At 41.4% G+C, this 21,480-nt stretch overlaps 1 protein-coding gene across 3 annotated transcripts in view; it reads right to left on the reverse strand.

Annotated features, from left to right (window-relative positions):
* GARNL3 (GTPase activating Rap/RanGAP domain like 3) overlaps positions 1-21,480 on the reverse strand; it is a 136,680-nt gene that overhangs the window by 105,049 nt on the left and 10,151 nt on the right. For all 3 annotated transcript variants that reach the window (XR_002732587.1, XM_023217113.2, XM_023217114.1), the window contains one exon: positions 3,669-3,743. Coding sequence is in view for 2 of the 3 variants with exons in the window: in XM_023217113.2 (XP_023072881.1) it covers positions 3,669-3,743 (75 nt within the window). In the remaining variant the exon portion in view is untranslated. The remainder of the gene's footprint in view (positions 1-3,668; positions 3,744-21,480) is intronic.

Here is a 21,480-nt window from a genome sequence, read left to right on the forward strand (position 1 = left end):
TATTGGTTACTGATGGCTCTCCCTGCCACCTGCAGGTCTCTAGGAGCAGGGACCTCAGCAGGCTTATTCAATCCTGCATCCAGGGCTCAGCCTGTCTGGCACTAGGAAATGACCCTATGAATGCCAGTTGAATGAATGTTTTGTCATATTATATGAAAAGCACTCCCGATATAACTTATTTTTTGGTAATGGCAGGCTAGATTATTCAGATCTACCCCTCCCACTGAAAAAACTAAAAGTACTAGAAGAATATTAAAATCATCTCCTTGAAAGCACTGGAGGCCAGGCGCAGCAGCTCATGCCTGTAATCGCAGCACGTTGGCAGGCCAAGACTGGTAGATCATGAGGTCAGGAGTTCGAGACCAGCCTAGCCAACATGATGAAATACCGTCTCTACTAAAAATACAAAAATAAGCCAGGCATGGTGGCACGCACCTGTAATCCCAGCTACTCGGGAGGCTGAGGCAGAAGAATTGCTTGAATCCAGGAGGCGGAGGTTGCAGTGAGCTGAGATAGTGTCACTGCACTCCAGCCTGGGTGACAGAGCAAGATTCTGTCTTGGGGGGTAAAAAAAAGCACTGGAGTGCTTACCAAATAGTAAGAATTGCCAATGAAAACTGAAAGTCAAGTGGGAACCTAGAGAGGTAAATGCATCATGAAAGTCTTTTTTGGCTTGAGGATGTTTGTCAATCCCAGCAAAATTGAATTTGGGTTTTGGTGACCTCGTGGGGGACAAAGACTCAAATCCCAAGACCCACTGGGGTAGGCAAGTCCAATAGGAGCCCAGCCCCACATTACGCTAGGATCCCAAAGGGCTACACACTCAAGGAAGAGGGAATCAGAAGAAACCACCTCTACCACCAAAAACTACAAGGAAGTTGTGACAGCACCGAGCAGAGCTGAGCCGGGGAGCGGCTCTGAGGTGTGGTGGCCACACGCCAGCTTTCACATATATCTGCAGCTGCAATAGAGCTGAGCGGGGGAGTGTCTCTGAGGTGTGGTAATCTGCAGCACTTGGGTAGTTTAAAAGGTCTCAAGCTGGGTATTTGGTTTAAAGTTATCTGGTAAAAGCAAACATAAGTCCTCCCTACCAAAAAGCAACTCATCTTAGGCCTCATATTATTCCAAAAAAGTAATATTCAGGAATAACAAATAGTACACAATCAGGCAGCCTAGCACACAGAGAAGCACATGACATGAGGAGCACAGCCCAGAGGAAAACAATTAAACAACAGCCACAAAAACTTCACATATTGGAATTCTCAGTCGCAGATGATAAAACCATTACACTATGTTTAAAGAAATAAAAGACAAATTTGACATTATCTCAAGGGAACAGTAAACTATAAAAAGTGACCAAGCAACCTCGGATTAGGCAACGGTTTCTCGGACATAACAACAAAAGTGCAAGCAACGAAAGAAAAAAAAACAGACAAACTAGACATGATCTAATCTTAAAGCTTTTGTGCTTCAAAGGACACAACCAAGAAAGTGGAAAGATAAAAACACAGAATGGAAGAAAATTTTTACAAATCATGTATCTGATAAGCATCTAATTATCCAGACTATATAAAAAACTCTTACAATTGAATAATAAAAGTGCAAATAACCCCAAAACAAAATTTGCAATTTGTTTGTTCATAGGTTTGAGAATTTTTAAGCAACTACATATAGTGAGTCCTTTACTGCACTAACAGCTTTAACTAATTCAGAGCAAGCCAGCTGTTTTTTTCCCTCTGAAAGTCAAGTGCCCGTAAGATCTTTTATCAGGCTAGGAAGTACCATTGGCCAGAAACTTTTAACTGAAGACCATCAATACAAAACAGCCAAGGTGCTCCAATGGAGCATCATGCTCAGTAGTTCTGGTGGAAATAAAACCTAAAAATGTATTTGATCCTTGATATTGTATTTCCAGAGAAGCAGTCTGAGATAGGACTGTGTTTTGAACACAACAGACTGCAATGATTTGTGAAATCAGTAACTCCCTAAATTGTTCCCAAGATGTTGACTGAACTGCCCAAGGCCACACTGCTGGTGAGTTGTAGGGCCATGATTCGAACCCTGGGAAGACTGACTCTTAAGCCACTCCTGATCACGGCCCAAGCACAGGTCATTTCTAACCCCTGACTGGGTCCCAGAACCTATCCTCTGGTGTACAGCAGGGCCAGCTGAGCAGTGTTTGACTGCCAAGTGTATGGTGATTACAGGATCACATGAAGGCCCCACTGATGTCTTTCCTGGGAGGTGTGTATTTCCTCCAGACACTGGACGCGGAAAGGCCGGAGCTGTGCTTACATAGGGTGGCAAAGTCCAGTTTGGTTTGTCCATTTCAGGATGGGCTGAAGTTCTGCAAAATTTTGGTAACAGAAAGATGTCTCAAGGTATACAGCCTCCATGGGCTCTCAAAGTAGAAACTCAGCATGGTGACTGCTAGCTTTCCAAGCACTGGAGAGCAAGAACTCAATGCCTCTGTGCCTGGCTTAGCTCCTGAGAACCCTTGGCTGCCTCAGCTTGTGATGGTGAGGCTATCTAGTCCCAGGGGCCAGGCCATTTGGGGAGGGCTGTTTCTAAGGTTCAGAAGCAAAATTTTCCATGAGTTCCTTCTTCTATGTGGGTCAGCCGACATCATTCTGGACAAGAAGTATGTGGGTACCTATTCAGGGGTATTCAGCCCCAACTTGGCTAACATGTCAATGGCAAGGGTCAGGTGAATGTATATGGCTAAGACCAAGGGTGAAAATGAGCAATCACTTCCCAAATGTTGTGGGCTTTCAAGTGAAATTCGTAGCTCTTCACCAAGAATTTGCATTAGGAGGTGGTCAGGAGAAAACTGGCAATGTGGCAGTGATGACAATAGCAATAACCATCAATAGCATCATGACTAGCACTTGTGAATGCTTACTATGTGCCAGGCATAGTGCTAGGAGTTTTACAAGCATAGCGCACTGAATTCTTGCAATAATCTTGAGACAGTTTCTAATTTACAGATGAAAAAAACTGAGACTTAGGGAGGCTGAGGTCCTTGCCCAGGGTCAGGGTCGGGGAGCTAGAGCTATGATGAGCTACTGTGCAAAAAGGCAGCAGAGAAGAAAAAGGCTGGAGAGTTTCTGCCATACTCTGCAGTTTAAAGGGTAGATCCCGTGGGATAGAGACGGTAGTGGCAGTTTTAAAGAAAAAAAAAAAAAGGCAAGGAGAGTGTCTGTGGCCTGCAGCAAGGAAGACTGAGAACCCAGAAAGTGGGTGTGGCCCAAGGAGTGGTAGGCAGTACCAGCCTCTTTTCCTGATGACATTTTGTCATTGCAGTAATTTTTGGCATCTCCCTCCTGGATCCTGGCACTGCTCGGAGGTCCGTGCCAAGCTGATCAGCCTGGCAGAGGAAGTACTGGGACTCAGGGATATTCACAGAGGGTGGTAGAATTGTCTCTGGCCCCACTGCTGGCAGAAAAACTTCCTGTGTCTACCTCGTTTTAACATAGATCTTTTAAAGGGTATGTGTCACCCTATGAATAGCACCTTCCATGCCAGAATACTGACATTTCCCTTCCATTGGCTTCAAGCACAGCTCTGAAAAGCTCTATTTACCTCCTCCAGAACTCTTTCACTGCTATATCCCAGGCACTGCAATCATGTGCTTGGTGGCATTACAGGAAGTGGGGAGGCTTCCTTACCTCATCTGAAGAGCCATTTTCCACTCTGAATCTTCCAGCCCTTTGGATGGCTCCATCAGCATCACTGGAAATAAGCTAGGGGGGAAAAAGCATTCAATTAGGTAGTATTTACAATGTCTATCTGTATGTAGCTATCCTATAAGTAAGCCACATCTAAGGACACAGGCTGGAGTGCCCAGCCTAGAAGCTAACAGTTTTTTCAAAGCTCTATCAGCCAGGTACGCATACAGTTGGCTCCCACTGTCCTTGGGAACCCCAGAGTAACAATGGCTAACCTGCAAGAATGGCAAACAAGAGCATCACATTTAAATTTGAACACATTCCAATACTGATGCTCCCAGCAAAACCAATCTTAATACACACCACATGTGGACAAGTGGCAGTTCACAGATGGCAAGACCGAAAGCCAGCTCTCAAGTTCAGCCGCCTTCCCAGGAAAGCCTGAAGAACAATTAGTGGCTGGCAAGAACTCAAGGCTCTACTACCACCAGAGAAAGCGCCTGTGCTTCATTCAGTTTTAAACAGTTTCCAAAAGGCCAATTAGTCCCTCCTCAGGCAGACAGACTGTGTTTTAGCTCTGGCAAGGTGATGCTTGCAAATTGACAGCCTCCAAGGGGCCTGATATTCGAAAGAGGTGAGTGAACAGACCGGGGCTTGGCACTTGAGTCCTAAAATTCCTGACTCAAGATTTAACTTATTTCCTCCTTCTAGATTTTCTCAGTAGTGACTCGGGAAAACAACACATCTTTTTTTAGCCTTTAAATCTATCCACAATTTGCAACAAAGATCTGCCAACAGCAGACTCACCAGAACACACCTGCCCTGAGGGGCACTTCTCACCTCTCTAACTCAGGGCTTGCTCAGCAAAACAGAAATGTTATTTCTCAGGAAAGATGGTTACCTCATATTTTCACTAGTGCTTAAGAGATACGATGGTATAAAAATTAATAGAAAAATTTTACGGAAAAACTCCAATGAATTTTCTCAAGGAAAATTATTTAAAAGAGATTGATAAATTTTTCCTATGATAAATATAAAAACAGTATCTGGTATTTGTTGAAGGCCATGCATTCTTTTGCTCTTAATATGTATTATCTCATTTAATTCTCATAACAACACAAGGTAGGCATTATTATTATTCTCATTTATGAACGAGGAAACTGAGGCAGAGAAGGGTAAAACAACGGGCTACAGTCACTTAACTAGTTAGTACGGGTAGAACTGGGATGTGAACAGAGGCAGCCAGACCCCAGAAGCCCACTGTCCTCATCTAACCACCACCCTCCCTAACCATCCTCCAGAAAATGTCCGTGATTAGGTTCAGTTTTTATATCTCCTCTTTCTCCTGCAAAATAATTTCTAAAAGCAAATGTTTGGATGACATCAGATCATTACACTATCGCTAAACTGAGGATGAACCCAAGAGGCTGTGTAGTCATGAATTTCACCTTGTCCAAACAGAGGTCTAGCCGTTGCCCTCAAATTCTGGGAATGACCTGCGTTAGTGTCTGATTACTTAGGGGCTCTGAGTCACACTGATTTATAGTGAGGGCTTTGGATCACACAGTATCAGCTCTACCTCCAGAGGGGCTGAAGGCTCAGGTCGGCCATGTGGGTGGTCAGCCATAGCTACGGGATCAAGCCCTGCTAAAAACTCTGCATACCACAACTCAGGTGAGCTTCTTTGATGAGCAACATTCCACTTTGTGCTGATGTTGTCACACATCATTGCCAGAAGGAGTTAATGCTGTCTACAACTCCATCAGGGGTGGACAACGGGAAGCTCTGCCATGGAACTCTTCTGAACTCTGTCCCATGCATCTCTTCCCTTGGCTGATTTTAATGTGCATCCTTTTGTTGCAATAAACCATAAATGAGCTTAACAGCTTTTAGTGAATTCTGTGAGTCCTTCTAGCAAACTATCAAACCTGAGAGTGGTCTTGGGGACTCCTGAACACTGCAGTAGTTGGTGTCAGAAGTGAGAGTAATCTGGTGGACTGTCTCTAACTTTACAGAGGCCAATTTTAAAGTACAAGAGAAAGAGAAATTTAGATATCATAGGATCACTGCCATTTTCACAGGGGATGTATAGACGATTCAGCATCCACAGCTTCTTTGTGGGTTTCTACTCACTGTTAAAATAGAGGGAAAAGTAAGTAGATTTCAGGTAGAGTACTATTGGTATAGGCTGCCTTAAGGGCTTTGGGAGAAGCATTCTGAGATGACATCTGGACTTGGCAAGAAAAGAGCACTATGATCCATTAATAATGTCTGACATAGGTCTATAGAGACGTGAAACACACCCTCCCCTTACTTGTTACCCCGAAAATAGAGGTTGCTAGAGATAGTCCTGACTATAACTAGTCTCATCTAGGAGTCGAAGGCTTGAGAGAAGAGCTGATAGTCATTCATTCATATAAAAATATAAATTAAACATCATAAAAACACTATATTTTAGACACAGGCATACGCAATAATGCTCTTTTTCATTTGTTGAGTTTAGAACAAGAAGCATATTGCTTGTCTTGCTTAAAAAGTTCAAGAAAAAAAGGAAGAACAAATTTAACGATTTGATGGTAAAAAGAAATGCAGTTCCCTTTGAACTCATGAAATCCATAAAGACAGAGCTTCATTCAAGTCACCATCATCTGTCACCTGGATGACCACGACCACCTCCTACTGAGTCTAGACACCCATCTACCACTGCTCCTCTCCAAGCAGCTCCTCACACGGAAGCCTGCAGCTGGGTGATTATGCAAACTGCAAATATGACTGTGTGCCACAATCCCACCTCTATTCCAGCACCCTCACTTCTTCCCACCAGAGGACACATGCTTGGGACTTCCTGGCTTGGAAGGCCCTCCTTTCTCACCTTCCCCTAAAAAACCCTACTACTCATCCTTCAGTTCCACCAAAGTCCCCCTCCTTCTATATACCTTCCCTGACCCACTGCCCAGGAAGATGACCCTGTTGTCAGTTCTGGGGACACTCTGCAGAGTTGTGATTGACATTTCTCTGTGTGATTACTTGGTTCACACCTGTCTTTCCTCAGGCGCTCTCTCTGTTCTCCAGCAAACTTCAAAAAGACAGCAACTACATTTATTTGTTCTCACCACTGCATCTCCAGAGCTAAGCACACCATCTGACATAGTATCCATCTCATTAAATATTCATAAATAAGACATATGTGAATAGATGAATGCCAAATTTCTATTGCAAATGGCCAAAGAGATATAAAAACAGGGGTAAGACCTATGCTGGCCCTGGAAACCAGAGAAAGTTCATTAATCATGCAAGAAATGTCAAAGGAATTCTACCAGCTCTATCATGAAGGAAAGGCCAAAGTGAAGGGCAGGCCAATAACTGGAAGCACCACAGGCTGGGGAAAGTCGGTTGGGCAGTAACTTAATCAAATCATGCAGGTTCACACCAACACCCTGAGCTCATGCTGGCAGGACCTGCCTGAGGGGAGGGGGGGGGGGGGGGCAGTAGGTGGGCAGGAGATCCTACTGGTCACACTCAGGGCCAGCACAGAGTGGCAGTCTCAGTGCCCCCCACCCTGGCTGGGTCACATAGCTTGCTAACAAAAGCAGAGGGGGCTGTGGTGGCTGGAGCCTCATGAAGACCAGAACATCAGCTGCTGTGAAAGGAGAAAGTGTCCCAGCACACTAGGGAATGAAAAAACTAACACTTCAGGAAAAAAATCTTTTTAACACAGTAGAGAAGCTGACTGTCAGGTAGCTGTCTCTGTCCATTTTCTTTCTATTAGCCTCACAAACCTTTGATCTGGCCAATAACAACTATAAAAAACCTACATTTTCTTTTTTTGGGAGAAGATTTGGCTCAGGAATGACACAATCTCTATCAGAACCCATCCAAATGTCAAAACTGCACAACCTAGAAGCCCTCTCCCTCAATTCATCTAGATGGTACAGAGCTCCAGCTGCCACCAAAATCCACTCTCGCCGTTTGTCACAGTGCAGAATCGTAGCTGGACATAAAGCTAGACTCCATTGCCCTAGAGGTGGCCATTTGACTGAATTAGCTCCACTTGAAGGTGGGCCAAAGCTCACCTGGGTACATTTATGGACCCAGGCCCTTTGGGAGAGGGGAGGTACCTCTTCTATGCACTTTTCCCTTCTCCACTGGCTAGAACCCCAGTGACCAGAGGGATCCTGGAAATTCATGTTGAAGACAGCAGATTTTTCTTGAGCCTGAATGTGTGGTGCAGACCCACCACCCACTTAGAATTCCTGGCTGCATATGAGAGAGAAATAAACTTATTGTTTTTTACCACATTGTGACATTCTAAGCCAACTAATATCCCCAATAAGGAAGAATCAAGAGAATAATCACTGATCCTATGATAAGTTCATAATATAAAATGTAAAAAGTGACCTGAAATATCAGAGAAAATGTTCTATGAAACAGATTTACTACAAAAAGTACAAGAATTTTTTGAAAATTTCTAATTATGGTAATTGGGAGCATATTGGATCTACGAAAACGGAACAATCTATAATCAGCTTTCAGATGAAAAGTGTAATTACTGAATTTCAAAATGTAGTAACCGTGGTGAACCAAAAACTAGATACTGAGAAGAAAATGCCCCTAAAGAGTAAATAAGAATATCAGTGTGAGATAAATAGAGGAAAATGATTATGAAAAACAGAGAACATATCTGGGAGAAAGTGCAAAGAATGGACTGGGGGGTTATGAAAGTGGTCCCTGGGCAGGGAACAGAACACAGGAATAAGCAAGTTATCTCCTACACTAACCACCCCCTCTAGCAAGGTTCTTTACTAATGAGTGAGACCAAAACTAAAGGAGAGCTACTAGTGAAGGCAGATCAGCCTACATGGTGTGGAAAGAAAGAAGACAGCAAGGCAGTCTGAGATCTTACCCCTCCAGAGCCAGCAAAGAGGAGGGAGTTGTTCAGGTCTCCTCTCACAGTGGAATGCATCCAGCCCTTTGTTATTCTTCTGGGAGAAGGGTCCAGAAAAGAGACTTTTGCATGTGTGCTCAGACCTTTGTAAATATAGCTCTGTCTACCCAGGAGTTTAGTAATTAGTAACATGTTTTCTAATCTGATCAATCCAGATCTGCACTCCTGAAGGGTGGAGTGAGAGGGAGGGATACAATGAGAAAGTGGATAGAGGAGCCTGGAACTCCTCCTAAAGGTAAATAGAACAGCACAGATGTTTAATAAATATGAATTGGTTACATTTCCCTACTAAAACAAAAAAGACTTGATTGGTAACATAAATGAAATATATTAAATACAATAAAGCAATCATGAAAAAGAAAGGCAAAATAAAAAATATTCTAGGCAAATTGGGACAAAAAGAAAGTAAGGGAATAATAAAACCATAAAGTAAGGCCGGGTGCGGTGGCTCAAGCCTGTAATCCCAGCACTTTGGGAGGCCAAGACGGGTGGATCACGAGGTCAGGAGATCGAGACCATCCTGGCTAACACGGTGAAACCCCGTCTCTACTAAAAAATACAAAAAACTAGCTGGGCGCCTGTAGTACCAGCTACCCGGGAGGCTGAGGCAGGAGAATGGCGGGAACCCGGGAGGCGGAGCTTGCAGTGAGCTGAGATTGGGCCACAGCACTCCAGCCTGGGTGACAGAGCGAGACTCCGTCTCAAAAAAAATAAATAAATACATAAAAAATAAAACCATAAAGTAGAACTTAGGAGAAAAAGACATCAAATAAAAAAAGTTATTTTATATGGATAATTAGAACCACCCATCTCCAAAATATAACTATAAACATTTATGCAATGAATAACATATAATTATAAAACAAAAACTATTATAACTAGAAAGAAGAGTTTACAAAATTATAGTTGTAATGGGAAATTTTAGTACCTTTCTCTCTGATAGGTCAAAGCAAAAACTAGTAAATGTTTATAGAGGAATCAAATAATAAATTTAATAAACATGATTTAATAGACATATATTGACTGTATCAAGGTACAGAGAATACACACCTTTAAAAATATCTGGTTAACTTAAAAAAAACCGACCTAATATTGAAAAGAAAGAAAAGTGAGTTTCACTTTTGTTGCCAGTGGAATGGCGTGATCTCGACTCACTGCAACCTCTGCCTCCCGAGTAGCTGGCATTACAGGCATGCACCACCACGTCCAGCTAATTTTGTATTTTTAGTAGAGATGGGGTTTCTCCATGTTGGTCAGACTGGTCTCAAACTCCCCACTTCAGGTGATCCGCCCACCTTGGTCTCCCAAAGTGCCAAGGCATGCATCCGGCCCAGAAAAGCAAGAAAAAGGTCTACAGAACAATATAACGTGAAAAACTTATAAATATTCTATAAAACTGTACAGGTCATTTTTAACACAATGCAATTCAATAAGAAATTAGTAATCAAAAGGATTTTAAAAACTGAAAATCAGAAAATAAACATCTCAGTCTATTGTGCCTGTTGTCCCACCTACTTGGGAGGCTGAAGCAGGAGGATCGCTTGAGACCAGGAGTTAAGTGATATAGTGTGCATGATCACACCTATCAACAGCAACTGTACTCCAGCCTGGGCAACACAGTGAGATCCCATCTCTTTAAATATATGCATATATAAATAAATTTATGTATATCTACATATATAAATTCTTGAGTCAAATAGGAATAGTGAAATTAGATACTAATCAGACATGAACAACAATAAAAACAGTACATATCAAAACAGATAATGTGATAGGTGCTATATTTACAGAAAAATTCACATTTTCAATGCTTTTATTATTAAACAAAAAAGGATAAAAACAATGAACTAAGCATTAACCACTTGAAGATAAAAAAAAAAAAAAAAATGAAATAAACCCAGGGAAAGCAGGGGAAAGGAATCAATAAAAGATTCGAGCAGAAATTACAAAATTAGAAAGATAGTATAATTGACTAACATATCCAAGATATTCAAGGCAAGTCTAATTTTAAAAAGCAAAGAATAAAGATGAATACATATAGTGATAATAAAGAAAACAGAACCACTAAGAAGAAAGAGATTTCTAAAAGATTAAGAGAATGCTATATGAAACTATGCCAATATCATCAATAAGTTCAATGAAATGGAAAATTTTCCAGGAAAACATACACAATGAAAATTATTTTAAGAAAGAAATCTGAGTAGACCAAAATCTAGTTGCAAAACTGAAGATCTTGTCAGAATACTGCCCCACAAAGGCAGCCCTGGCCCAGAGTGTCTTCTGAGAAGGTGAAGGATCTGATGCTCCACACCAGAGCTACGTGAGAGCCACATGAGAGCCACACAGTCACAGAAAAGTGGGGCAGCTTCCTTTGAGAAGAGGCACCAGATCTTTTGCATTCATTTTGATGAATCCGTTTAGGAAAAGGGTATTAATATATATGTGTAACATCACTAATGCTAAGAAAAGAGGACAGGATTTTTTTTAACTTTATTTGGTCTTTCATCTCTGCTATGGTCATATACCAAATAATCAGATTCTGTGGAAGACTGTGCCTAGGAGGGAGAAAAAGGAAAAAAACACAAAAAACAAAAAAACAAATTAAATGATCATTCGGCTAGGATCTGCCAGACTGTGAGTGATTCCTTCTGAGTTCTTGCACTGTCCAATACTGTGGCCACCAGTCTTGTTTAAATTAAATTAAATTTTATTTTTTATTTTTTGAGACAGGGTCTTTCTCTGTCTCCCAAGCTGGAGTGTAGTGGCACAATTATGGCTCACTGCAGCTTTGACCTCCTGGGCTCAAGCAATCTTCCTGCCTCAGTCTCCCAAGTAGCTGGGACCACAGGCACATGCCACCACACCTGGCTACTTTTTCATTTTTCGTAAAGACATGGTCTCGCTATGTTGGCCAGACTAGTCTCGAACTCTTAGTCTCAAGTGATCCTCCTGCTAAGGTCTCCCAAAGTGCTGGGATTACAGGCGTGAGCCACTGTGCCCAGCCTAGATTTAATTTTAATTAAAATAAAAAACATTCAGTTCCTGAGTGCATTAGTCACATTTCAAGTGCTCAGTGGCTATGTGTGACTACTACACTGGACAGCACAGACAAAAATATTTCCATAATTCCAGAAAGTTCTATTCGACAGGGTTGTGACATGCTGGACACTCATGAAGCTCTGGGTGACCAGAATCAAATTGGTTTGCCATTCAGCTAGTTAAATAGTGAAAATTCATGTGACTTAACATCCTGAGTACAGGCCTCGGTCTAATCTCAGCAAAACTAACTGTTTCATTTAATACTGAACAGTGTTCAATATATTAGATGTTCTATCTCAGAAAAAAAAATAAGATCCAAGCAAGAATACTTGTTTGCAAAATTTAACAAATTAATTTTTTAAAAATAGAAGGCATAAAATGTTACTCATTAACTATAAATAAAAATATTATTAGTTTCAAATTGTAAGCAATTATTATTAAACGAGGATCTTTCTTAGATTAATACAAATATGTAATTTTTCAAAAACAAAAAGCACTTCCTCGTCTATTTCACTGCTTTGTTTCATTGGGCTGGTGCTTGTTTCCGTTCTAAATTAGTGCTGGGATTCCCTATGATCTCTGTTCAGTATGCACTGTGTACTTGGCATTCAGGTATATAAATCACAGGAACATTATTTTTACTGAGAAAAAAAACTAAAAAAGGTTATGTAAAGTACATCTTTAAGCATAATATGTAATATTTTCTCCTAGATCCCCTTTCTTTAAAATGAGTGGTTATGAGTATGGGTTTTGGGGTTCAACTGACCAGGTTCAAATCTCAGTTCCATACTTGTTAGCCGTGTGACCTTGGGAAAATCACTTAATTTTTCCTCTCTAAATTTTAGTTTCCTTATGTCTAAAATGGGGACAGTGACTGTAACTATTTCTAGGCTTGTGGTGAGGATTTAATAATGTAAAATATATAATTAGCCTAGAATAGTACTTGGACATAATAAGTGCTCAATAAATGTTATGATGCTATAATATATATTATAGTAATATGGTAGTGATTAATATAAAATGCTTTGATTAGCATGATTAAGCCACTTTAATGCTACATTTAAACTCTTGGAAGATCTGTTTACATATTTGTCCATCTAGCAAACATTACTGAAACTATTTTTTTTCAGGGCCTGTACTAACTGCTGGACAAAGATAAATCCAACATGATCCCTGCCCTAGAGGACTGCAAATCCCAGAGGGAGTGAGAGACACACATACATATAATCAGATAAATCACAATACAACCTGGTTAAATGCCATAACAACAGACAAAAGAACAGGGGACAGACACTGGAGAGACCAACTCTGCCTGGGGGAACTGGGGAAGGTTGCATTGCTATAATGCAATTTGTTCTGGAAGATGTAGAGGACCTTTGAGAAATGATTTCCAACATAAGCAGGTTTATTTAAACTGCAAATACTGGTCAAGAAAGCAGATCCATTTGACCCCGCACATGCAAATTACAGACAGACACAGACACATTCCTGACTATAAACATGGGTAGAATGAGCCATCCTCTCACTTCTGAGTGCTACCCTGGGGCCTGTCTCCTGGTCTCTTTTAGGCCACATCCGTGCCTGCAGGGAAAGGCAAGGGAGAAGGAGCCAGTGTGGGGACCAGAGTAGGGAGAAGGGGTGTTTTTTTTTCTCCTCCTCCCACTCTTCACCTTGATCCTATTCTGCCTGTGCCGGGGGACAGGGAGATCTGGGTGACTGGGCAGCTGCGCAGCTGGGGTGCTGAGAGCACCAAGGCGCATATAGAACCAACCAGATTGGTAAGCAGATTCCCCAGCCAGAAGGATAAACGGTGGCTGGACGAGAGCCACCAAGGCCCTGGATCTGGACTCAGACTTTTCTTACCATCCTTGTCTCTGGCCCCTGTCCTCAGCAAACTCAACACCCATCACTATGATTGATCTGACAACCTGAGCTCGTGTTCTTCTGCCTTTTCAAATCGAATACCTCCCAACTCCATGGCTCTGCCACCCATTCCTAACTCCAACAGCATCCTCTCCTTCCCACTGGCACAGCTGTGGCATCACAGGACCTACCTCATAACCCACTTGGGCTCCTTTTGGCACGAGTTCTATCCGGGAATCTGTGGTTAATCAGGCTGCACTTACCACCCCACAGACCTTGCATGCTGCTCATTCCTCCTCATGCCACCAAGTCAAGTCACTCGCTCACCCCCTGCCAACTGAACTCTCACTCTTCTTCTGTGTTCAAAGAAGAGTTCCCATTTGACCAGGTCTACAACATGCTCATGCTATTTGACTACAGCTAGATCCTCACCACCATCCAATCTTTTGATCCATTATTTTTTTACTTCCCATCACATCACATCCTCCACCTTATCTGTCACAGGTTTCCACTGCAGAAACACCCTTTCTCCTAACAGATGACGTTTCTGCTATTTTACCGAGAAACGTGAGGCAATTCAGGATGAGCACTGTCATGTAGCTTTCCAGCTCAAAATATACCTGTCTTGGTTTCCTAATTAAAATCATATCTGAACAGTAGTTCCTGATACTCCACTTCCCGGTAAAAGACTTGTGAAAATTCACCACAAATTATGACAACTCCTTTGAATATTAAGAAGGAATGATTGGCAATCCTATGTCCAAAATATCAGGACATTTTCTACTTACTATTTGGCCAATGGAGAAGAATCAAGAAACATATTTGGTGACTGGCTTTGTTGCCTGGAACACAACAAATTATGGAAGGTTGGAAGGCACTTTAATCTTCCCCACACCATCTCATTTTAGCTAAGAGACACTGGGTCTTTCAGAAGAGTAAGAATAAAACACTAGGAATCATCTTTTTACTGCATGGGCACTGCATTTTGAGGCAGCCTCACTCGTACAAGCACCTCTTTTTCACAACAAGAAAACACGGGGCAAGAAGGAGGGAGGGAGAGCGAGTCCATCTTAGAGAATGCAGTTCTCATAAACCAAGTGTCCCAGGTAGGGAGCGAGACATGGAGAGTCCTGAAGGCAGAGTACCCTGGGGAGTTTCCCTAACATGCCAAGGGGCTGGGGGACATTTAACCTCTTCACAATCTGCATCTTGTTTTTTGATCTAGATAGCTGGCATTTTATCAAGCTTATGTAAAGAGCTAAGCAAACATTACTTCAATACGCCTCTTTTAACCAGACTGCTACTGGTAGTTCCTAAGCCCCTGTCATGTATAAATTCTAGAGCCACTGGTTCAGAGCAGCAAAAAGCCAAGCACAGGAGAACATCCTATCTCACTCCAGCAGAGGTTTATAAGATAAACACCAACTAGACCCTGGAAATTGATCAAGGAACTTTGTATAATCTCCAGCCATCCAGTTGTTTGCTCAGAGAAGCTACAGTCCCAAATGAACAATGACAGCTGAGAGCCAGTTATACATTCCGAATGTTGAAAAACAGAAGGTCTGAATAGCTCTTTGTTTTTGTTTGAAGTAAAACAAAAAAACGAAAACAAACAAAAAAAAAAAAATGGGGGCTATGAAAAAATGCTACACATAATCCTGAAAGCTAAAAGAGGGAAGCATAGCTCTAACCATCTTTACTATGAAACCAAAATAAAATTTTAGAATAGCCATTGCTGTCCTCAGGGAGACAGAAGACATGAGCTCTTTGCAACAGTGTAGAAACCTTGTGCAAGTGGGTGAGATAAAAGAGGATGAAAAAATGCAAATGTAGGATTAAAATCTTCACTGGAGGAGGAAAACAAAATGTTAATTTGAGGGAACTAAAACAGTAATATCTCCATCATTTTAGATGCTGATTATAGAATGGAAAGGAACAAAACAAAATGAAAATAAAAAGAAAGAAAAGACAGTCATGGAGGACAGAGAAAAAGGTCTTTACTGTTTTAGGGGAAAAAATAAACAATAATCAAATGTACAATGGAAGAAAACATTCATCCTTGATTAAATGACTGGGTCTAATAATCCCACAGGTGCAACGTTTTAAGGAAAATTAATGAAAATAGAAAGGTGTGGAGAAATTATGGGAAATATGTAAAAAATGAAAGACGAGATGAAAAAAAATTGTAAGAAAAACCCAGCCAGGAAAGGTCATGTGAAACTTTCTGAAACATTTCTTTCTGAAATTGAATTGGAACTGGCTCAGATTTCTCTTCAGAACACTAAAGGGCAAAAGGTAACTGTACTGGTTGAAGTGTCCCCACCAAATTCAGGTCCACCTGGAACCTCAGAATATGACCTTATTTGCAAATGGGGACTTTGCAGATGTAATTTGTTGATATAAGGTCCTACTGGATTCCGGTAGGACTTAAATCCATGACTAATGTCTTTATAAGACAGAAAGAGAGGGTCATTCAGATACAGAGACACAGAGAGAAGGTGATGTGATAACGGAGGCAGAGACTGGAGTGATGCAGTTACATGCCAAAGGGGCTAAGGATTGCTGCAACCCCAGAAACTAGACGGGGCAAGGAAGGATTCTTCCCCAGGGCCCTCAGAGGGAAGATGGCCCTGCTACATCTTCATTTTGAACTTCTAGCCTCCAGAACTGTAAGAGAATAGACTTCTGTTGTCTTAAGTGACCCAGCCACCAGTTTGTGATAAACTCTTACAGCAGGCCTAGGAAACGAACACAATAACAGTTTAAAATTTGTGAAGTTTTAAAGGAAAAAGGTGATGACTCAGACACTTAAAAGCAGGTAAAGTTGTTCTTGTGAAAGCTATGAATCAGAGACATGCTCAGATATGTAATGATTAAGAAAAGATACCCTCATGTACAGCCTTAAAAACTTACCTGAAACTCCAGGACAAGGACACCTGCAACCATTGCTATTTATGATTGCTTTGGAGGTCATAGCCAGTGCAATTACACGTGAAAAAGAAAAAAGAGATTTGGATATAAGGAGATGAAGTCATTTACGGAAGACAACTTTATGCCTAAAAAGACTATACTTTGTTTTTAAGTAAAGAAGCCCAGTAAAATACATAAACCCATTTTGTATACAAATTTATTTACTAAATCAATGTGTACTAAATCTTAATAGTGATTATTTGTAGGATTACATATGAATTTAATTTTCTTCTCTGTGCTTTTCAGTATATTTCAAATTTTCTATAATGACTATGTATTCCTTTCATAATCAGAAAAATATATTAAAAAGTATATCAGCATCACATGCACACACACACAAATACTATGAAGTAACATAAACAATTTAAGAAAAAAAGAATTTATTAGATAGATTTTTGGCAAAGCTGATCTTCTAGCTGATTTGTGGATGTCTGGCAATGAGCTAAGTACTGCTGGGGATACAATAAGAAAAGCACCAAAATCTCTGCCTATTAGGACAGGTAAGAAATGCCCACAAATAATGACAATGTAAAATATGGCAGGTACCATAGAGAAATGCAAACAATTGTAAGGTTCTACATAGTGAAAGATGACTTTCCCATAGGGGAATCAGGTAAGGCTGCATGGAAAAAATGAGACTCAACAGAGGCATACTTTAAGAGGGCATTCTAGAATGATGAAAAGGTATAAGGAAGTCTCAGGCCTGGGCAATGTTGGGTAAAGGCCCGTTTGCTGGATCATGGGCCACATGAGTTAAGTAAGGCTCAGAAAGAGGTTGGAGCAAGACTTCAGAAAGCCTTGAATGTCAAGCTAAAGACTGCCTACTTTATTTCATAAGCAAAAAAGAGATGCTGAAGGCTTGCTGTTGTTATTACAGCAGGAATTTGTTTGTCTGAATGCATAAAGATGACGTTGCCAGAGCTGTACATTAGGGAAAGTACTCTTTACAGCATTAAGGAAATCAAAGCTCCCAGGATTAGGTTAATTACATCTGAGGACATGGACAAACTAGATGTAATCTTATCAAGAATTTGTTAAATTGAATTTTTGAGAAGTCAGGGAGAGCAAGAGAAAGTGCCAGAAGCTCAGGGAAAGAGGAAAAGATACCAATGTCACACAAAAGAAGGACTACATAGAAGCAAACATCCCTGTTCTTTTCTTACTTGTATTTCTTCAAGAGTCTAAATAAGAAACACATAAGGAATTAAAAGTCACTTTTAAAATGTAAGCTTGTAAAAAATGCACACTACTCAGCCCACTCCAGATATGCCAAATCAGAACATGGGTTTTAAACAAACTGCTCAACTAATTTTTATGCATAATCAAGTTTGAGGGGCACTGGAGCGGCCTGTAACAGCAGCAAGATCATGGATCTTTCAAGCAAATACAACCTATTGTGGATGTGGGTTGGGGGACACCCCCTACAACTTACCAGTTGTGTGACCTTGGACAAGTTAATTCACCTCTCTGAATCTCAGTGAACTCATCTGTAAGATGGGGATGATAACAGTACTCCCACCTCATTAGGTCATTGTGAAATGTAGTTTCACATGCAAAGCACTCAAAAGGCTGTCCAACACTGGCTGTACACAGTGACATGAATAAAGAGCAACTGGCCGTGAAATCCATTGAGAATATAGAATAGAACCAATGGGATTTGGTAAGAGACCGGAACATGGCTATGTGCGATTTCCTGGTTTCTGGAATTAGCAACTGAAAGGAAGATGGGGCCATTCACTCAGCAGTTTGGCACAAGAGAGACAGGGTGAGTTCAGTGTGGGGCATGTTGCAGTTTAGTCGCCTGTGGGTCATCCCACGAGAGATTGCCAGTGGGCATTTAGGCAAATGGGCCCATGCATAGAAATCTGTGGATAGAAATCTGGACTCAATATATGGATCTGGGAGGCACCAGTTTTAAGACAGGGAAAGATTACCCAGAAAGAGCTTGTAGAGTAAGAACAGTGCCTGAGGCAGAACCTGGAAGAGCACCAACATTTAAGGGCCAGGCAGAAAAGAAGAGATCCAAAAAAAGAAAAAAAAAAGGCTGAGAAGGTAAAGAAGGGAGGCAGGAGGAAAACCCGACAGTATGGAGATGTCAAGAGAGGAGAAAGTTTTAACAAGCCTGTAGAGTTGTCACGTAAGATAAAGACTGACCTGCAATCCCAGCCTTGCCTTGGGAGGCTAAGGTGGGAGGATCACTTGAGGCCAGGAGTCCAAGATTAGCCTGGATAACATAGTGAGACCCCATCTATACAATCAATCAATCAATTGAAAATGTTAAAAAAAAAAAAAAAAAGGCAGAGTTGAGGAATGCCAACTGGATGTGGTAGCAAGGAGATCTTTGGTGACCTTGGCAAGAGCAGTTTCGGTGGAGTGCAAGGAAGGGAAGCATCAAACGGAGAAAGTAAGAAGGGAAACTGTGGAACCATTATGAGGAGCAAAAAGAGAATTTAGAGAATGGCTGAAATGTACTCCCAAAGTAATTAAAAGGCTTTCACATCTATTATGCACACACAGTTTGAGATTATATTTTAAAAGACTGCAACACTATGATAACTACAATAGACCAATTAAAAAGTTGAGGCCAAAAAGCATACAATCCTTTTCTTACACATAAAAGAACCCAAAGTAACTGCTTTAATTACATGGGTAAAATGTTCAACATAAAAATATTGCTTATAGCTCAACTAACAGTGGCAGTGTGACACCATGAGCCAGCCATTTATGGTAAGCCAATCATGGCAAGCTATGCTGGATTTTTTTGCATGACTTTCCCTAAATTTGATTAGTGAAATAAAAAGGAAGCAAATTTCAGTACCCATGGACGTTCCCCTCTTTAACAAACAGGGCCAAAAGCTGTTCTAACCTGTGGAATGGATATATGCCCTAAGAAAACAGAAACTTGCCCTGAGATAGGAGAAAGCTGAAAGACAAGGGTTCCACCTTAAGGGCACCAAGAGAGAGGTTGATGAAGCCTCAAATTATCTTGGATCCTGCACCCCAGGGAAACTTGTTCCAAGTTGCCTGCCAAGGGGCAGTTAATAAGTTAAATAGGCTAGACTTTCCTCTGAGGGCCTAAAAGAAGAGAGTTCTTTTTTTTTTTTTTGAGAGTGAGTCCGCTCTGTTGTCCAGCCTGAAGTGCAGTGGTGAGATATCAGCTCACTGCATTCTCAGCCTCCCGGGTTCAAGTGGTTCTCCCACCTCAGCCTCCTGAGTAGCTGGGACAACAGGCGCATGCCACCGTGCCTGGCTAATTTTTGTATTTTTAGTAGAGACGGGGTTTTACTGTGTTAGCCAGGATGGTCTCAATCTCCTGACCTCATGATCTGCCCGCCTTGGCCTCTCCAAGTGCTGGGATTACAGGCGTGAACCACCGCACCTGGCCACAAAGAGAGCTCTTAAAGTCCACAGCCCATGTGGGGAAAGGTTGGCAAAAACCCCAAATTCCTCTTCAACAGCCCCAAAGAGGTAAACGAGAGGTTTTCAAACTCTATGCATGTTCATGACACATGAATACTACAATTTTGAGGGAAGGCCTGCATAAGTTCAGAAGAAAACATAGGTTCTGAAAAAAGTAACTTTGAGAAAACAAAATATATTCTATTGCTAAGAGCAGTACATAAAGGTATATTACATTATATATTTTAATCAAGTTTAAAATTTATTCCTGTTACAACAGATGACGTATATTGCTGAGCCTGGTCTTGCTTATCTGAAAGTTGAGGCGGGGCACATGACAAGCCATGATGCAGGGCAGAGAATGATCTGGTACAAGTAAGGTGTACAAGGCAACAGCTGTTACCAAACAGACACCAAGAAAGTCTGCGTGTTTAGAAACTTAAGTGAATTTTGCCTCCTGAGTGTATGAAACCACAATCAAGGTAGAAAACTGCTCCACTCAATTTCCTTTGCTGAAGAGTTAACCAGGTAAGTGGTGTGTTCAGTTTGTATTTCTGGTTATATGAAAAATAAACTATTATACAGTGATCAAAATTTGGAAGTGTTTTTATATACATCAGGGGACCATATCCCATCAGTTGAAGACTACTGGAGTCAAAGAACAGCGACTCCCAGGATACCAGCATAAGGTTGAGGAGCCTCAGATTGTGAGCCAAGCCAAGGTGGCTGCAGGAGAGCAGCACAGAGGTGCAGAGAGACTTGCCCTGAGGAGGAGAGCCTTGAGTGGCACAGGAATGGGAGACTCCTGTGGCCTCTAGGGAGAGCATGAGGAAGTCAGGACTCAGAAAGGAGGGAGTGGGGTGCCTGTAACTCTGGTTTTGAAACTGGAGAGCATGCTGATGTCTGGTATCACTGAGGTGGCTCTTCCCAAGGTTGATTTTGTCTGGGAAAATTTGGAGAAGTTGTCTGGTATTCTTATTACAGCATGTGTTCAGCTGGTGGATTTGTTACAGTTTGTGCCCCAGCTATGTATGTCATTAACACAGCACTCGGAGCTCAAGATGGTCACCAAATGGCTGGTCAGGTGGTGTTAATTCTCCCCAAGTTTTGTTGATCCTAGAAAAATAGGTCATAAAATCATACTGTATCAAAAAGTAGGGTAGGGAGGAGACAAGCGTCAAAGCTATTCTACAAACCAAAATTCTGTCAATGGAGGACAGAAGGATTAGGCTGTTAAGGGCTAGATACAGAAACACTTTCATGTTTATGCTCTACTTTATTGTTTAGAAAGGATTTAAAAGCAGCTTGCTTACATATATCTTACTTAAAGGATAAAATGAGACACTGAGCACACTCAGAACAAGGAAAAATCAAGTGTAGGTAAATAAACTGAAACAAGAGAATGGGATGAGGATGTGTGTTACAAAGTCCTTTAAGACTGTTAGAGGTAAGCCACAAATGGAGTTCTGAGCTTCCTAGGAGCCAACGCAAAGAGGAAAAGCCCTTTCATTTACAGGATTCCCACTGCTTACAAGGTTAACAACAAACCAGCTTCTCAGGAGAAGCATGGCACTTTTTGGTCCTGAGAAAAATTTT

This window comes from Piliocolobus tephrosceles, chromosome 14 (genome assembly GCF_002776525.5).
Source record: "Piliocolobus tephrosceles isolate RC106 chromosome 14, ASM277652v3, whole genome shotgun sequence".
Lineage (NCBI taxonomy): Eukaryota > Metazoa > Chordata > Mammalia > Primates > Cercopithecidae > Piliocolobus > Piliocolobus tephrosceles.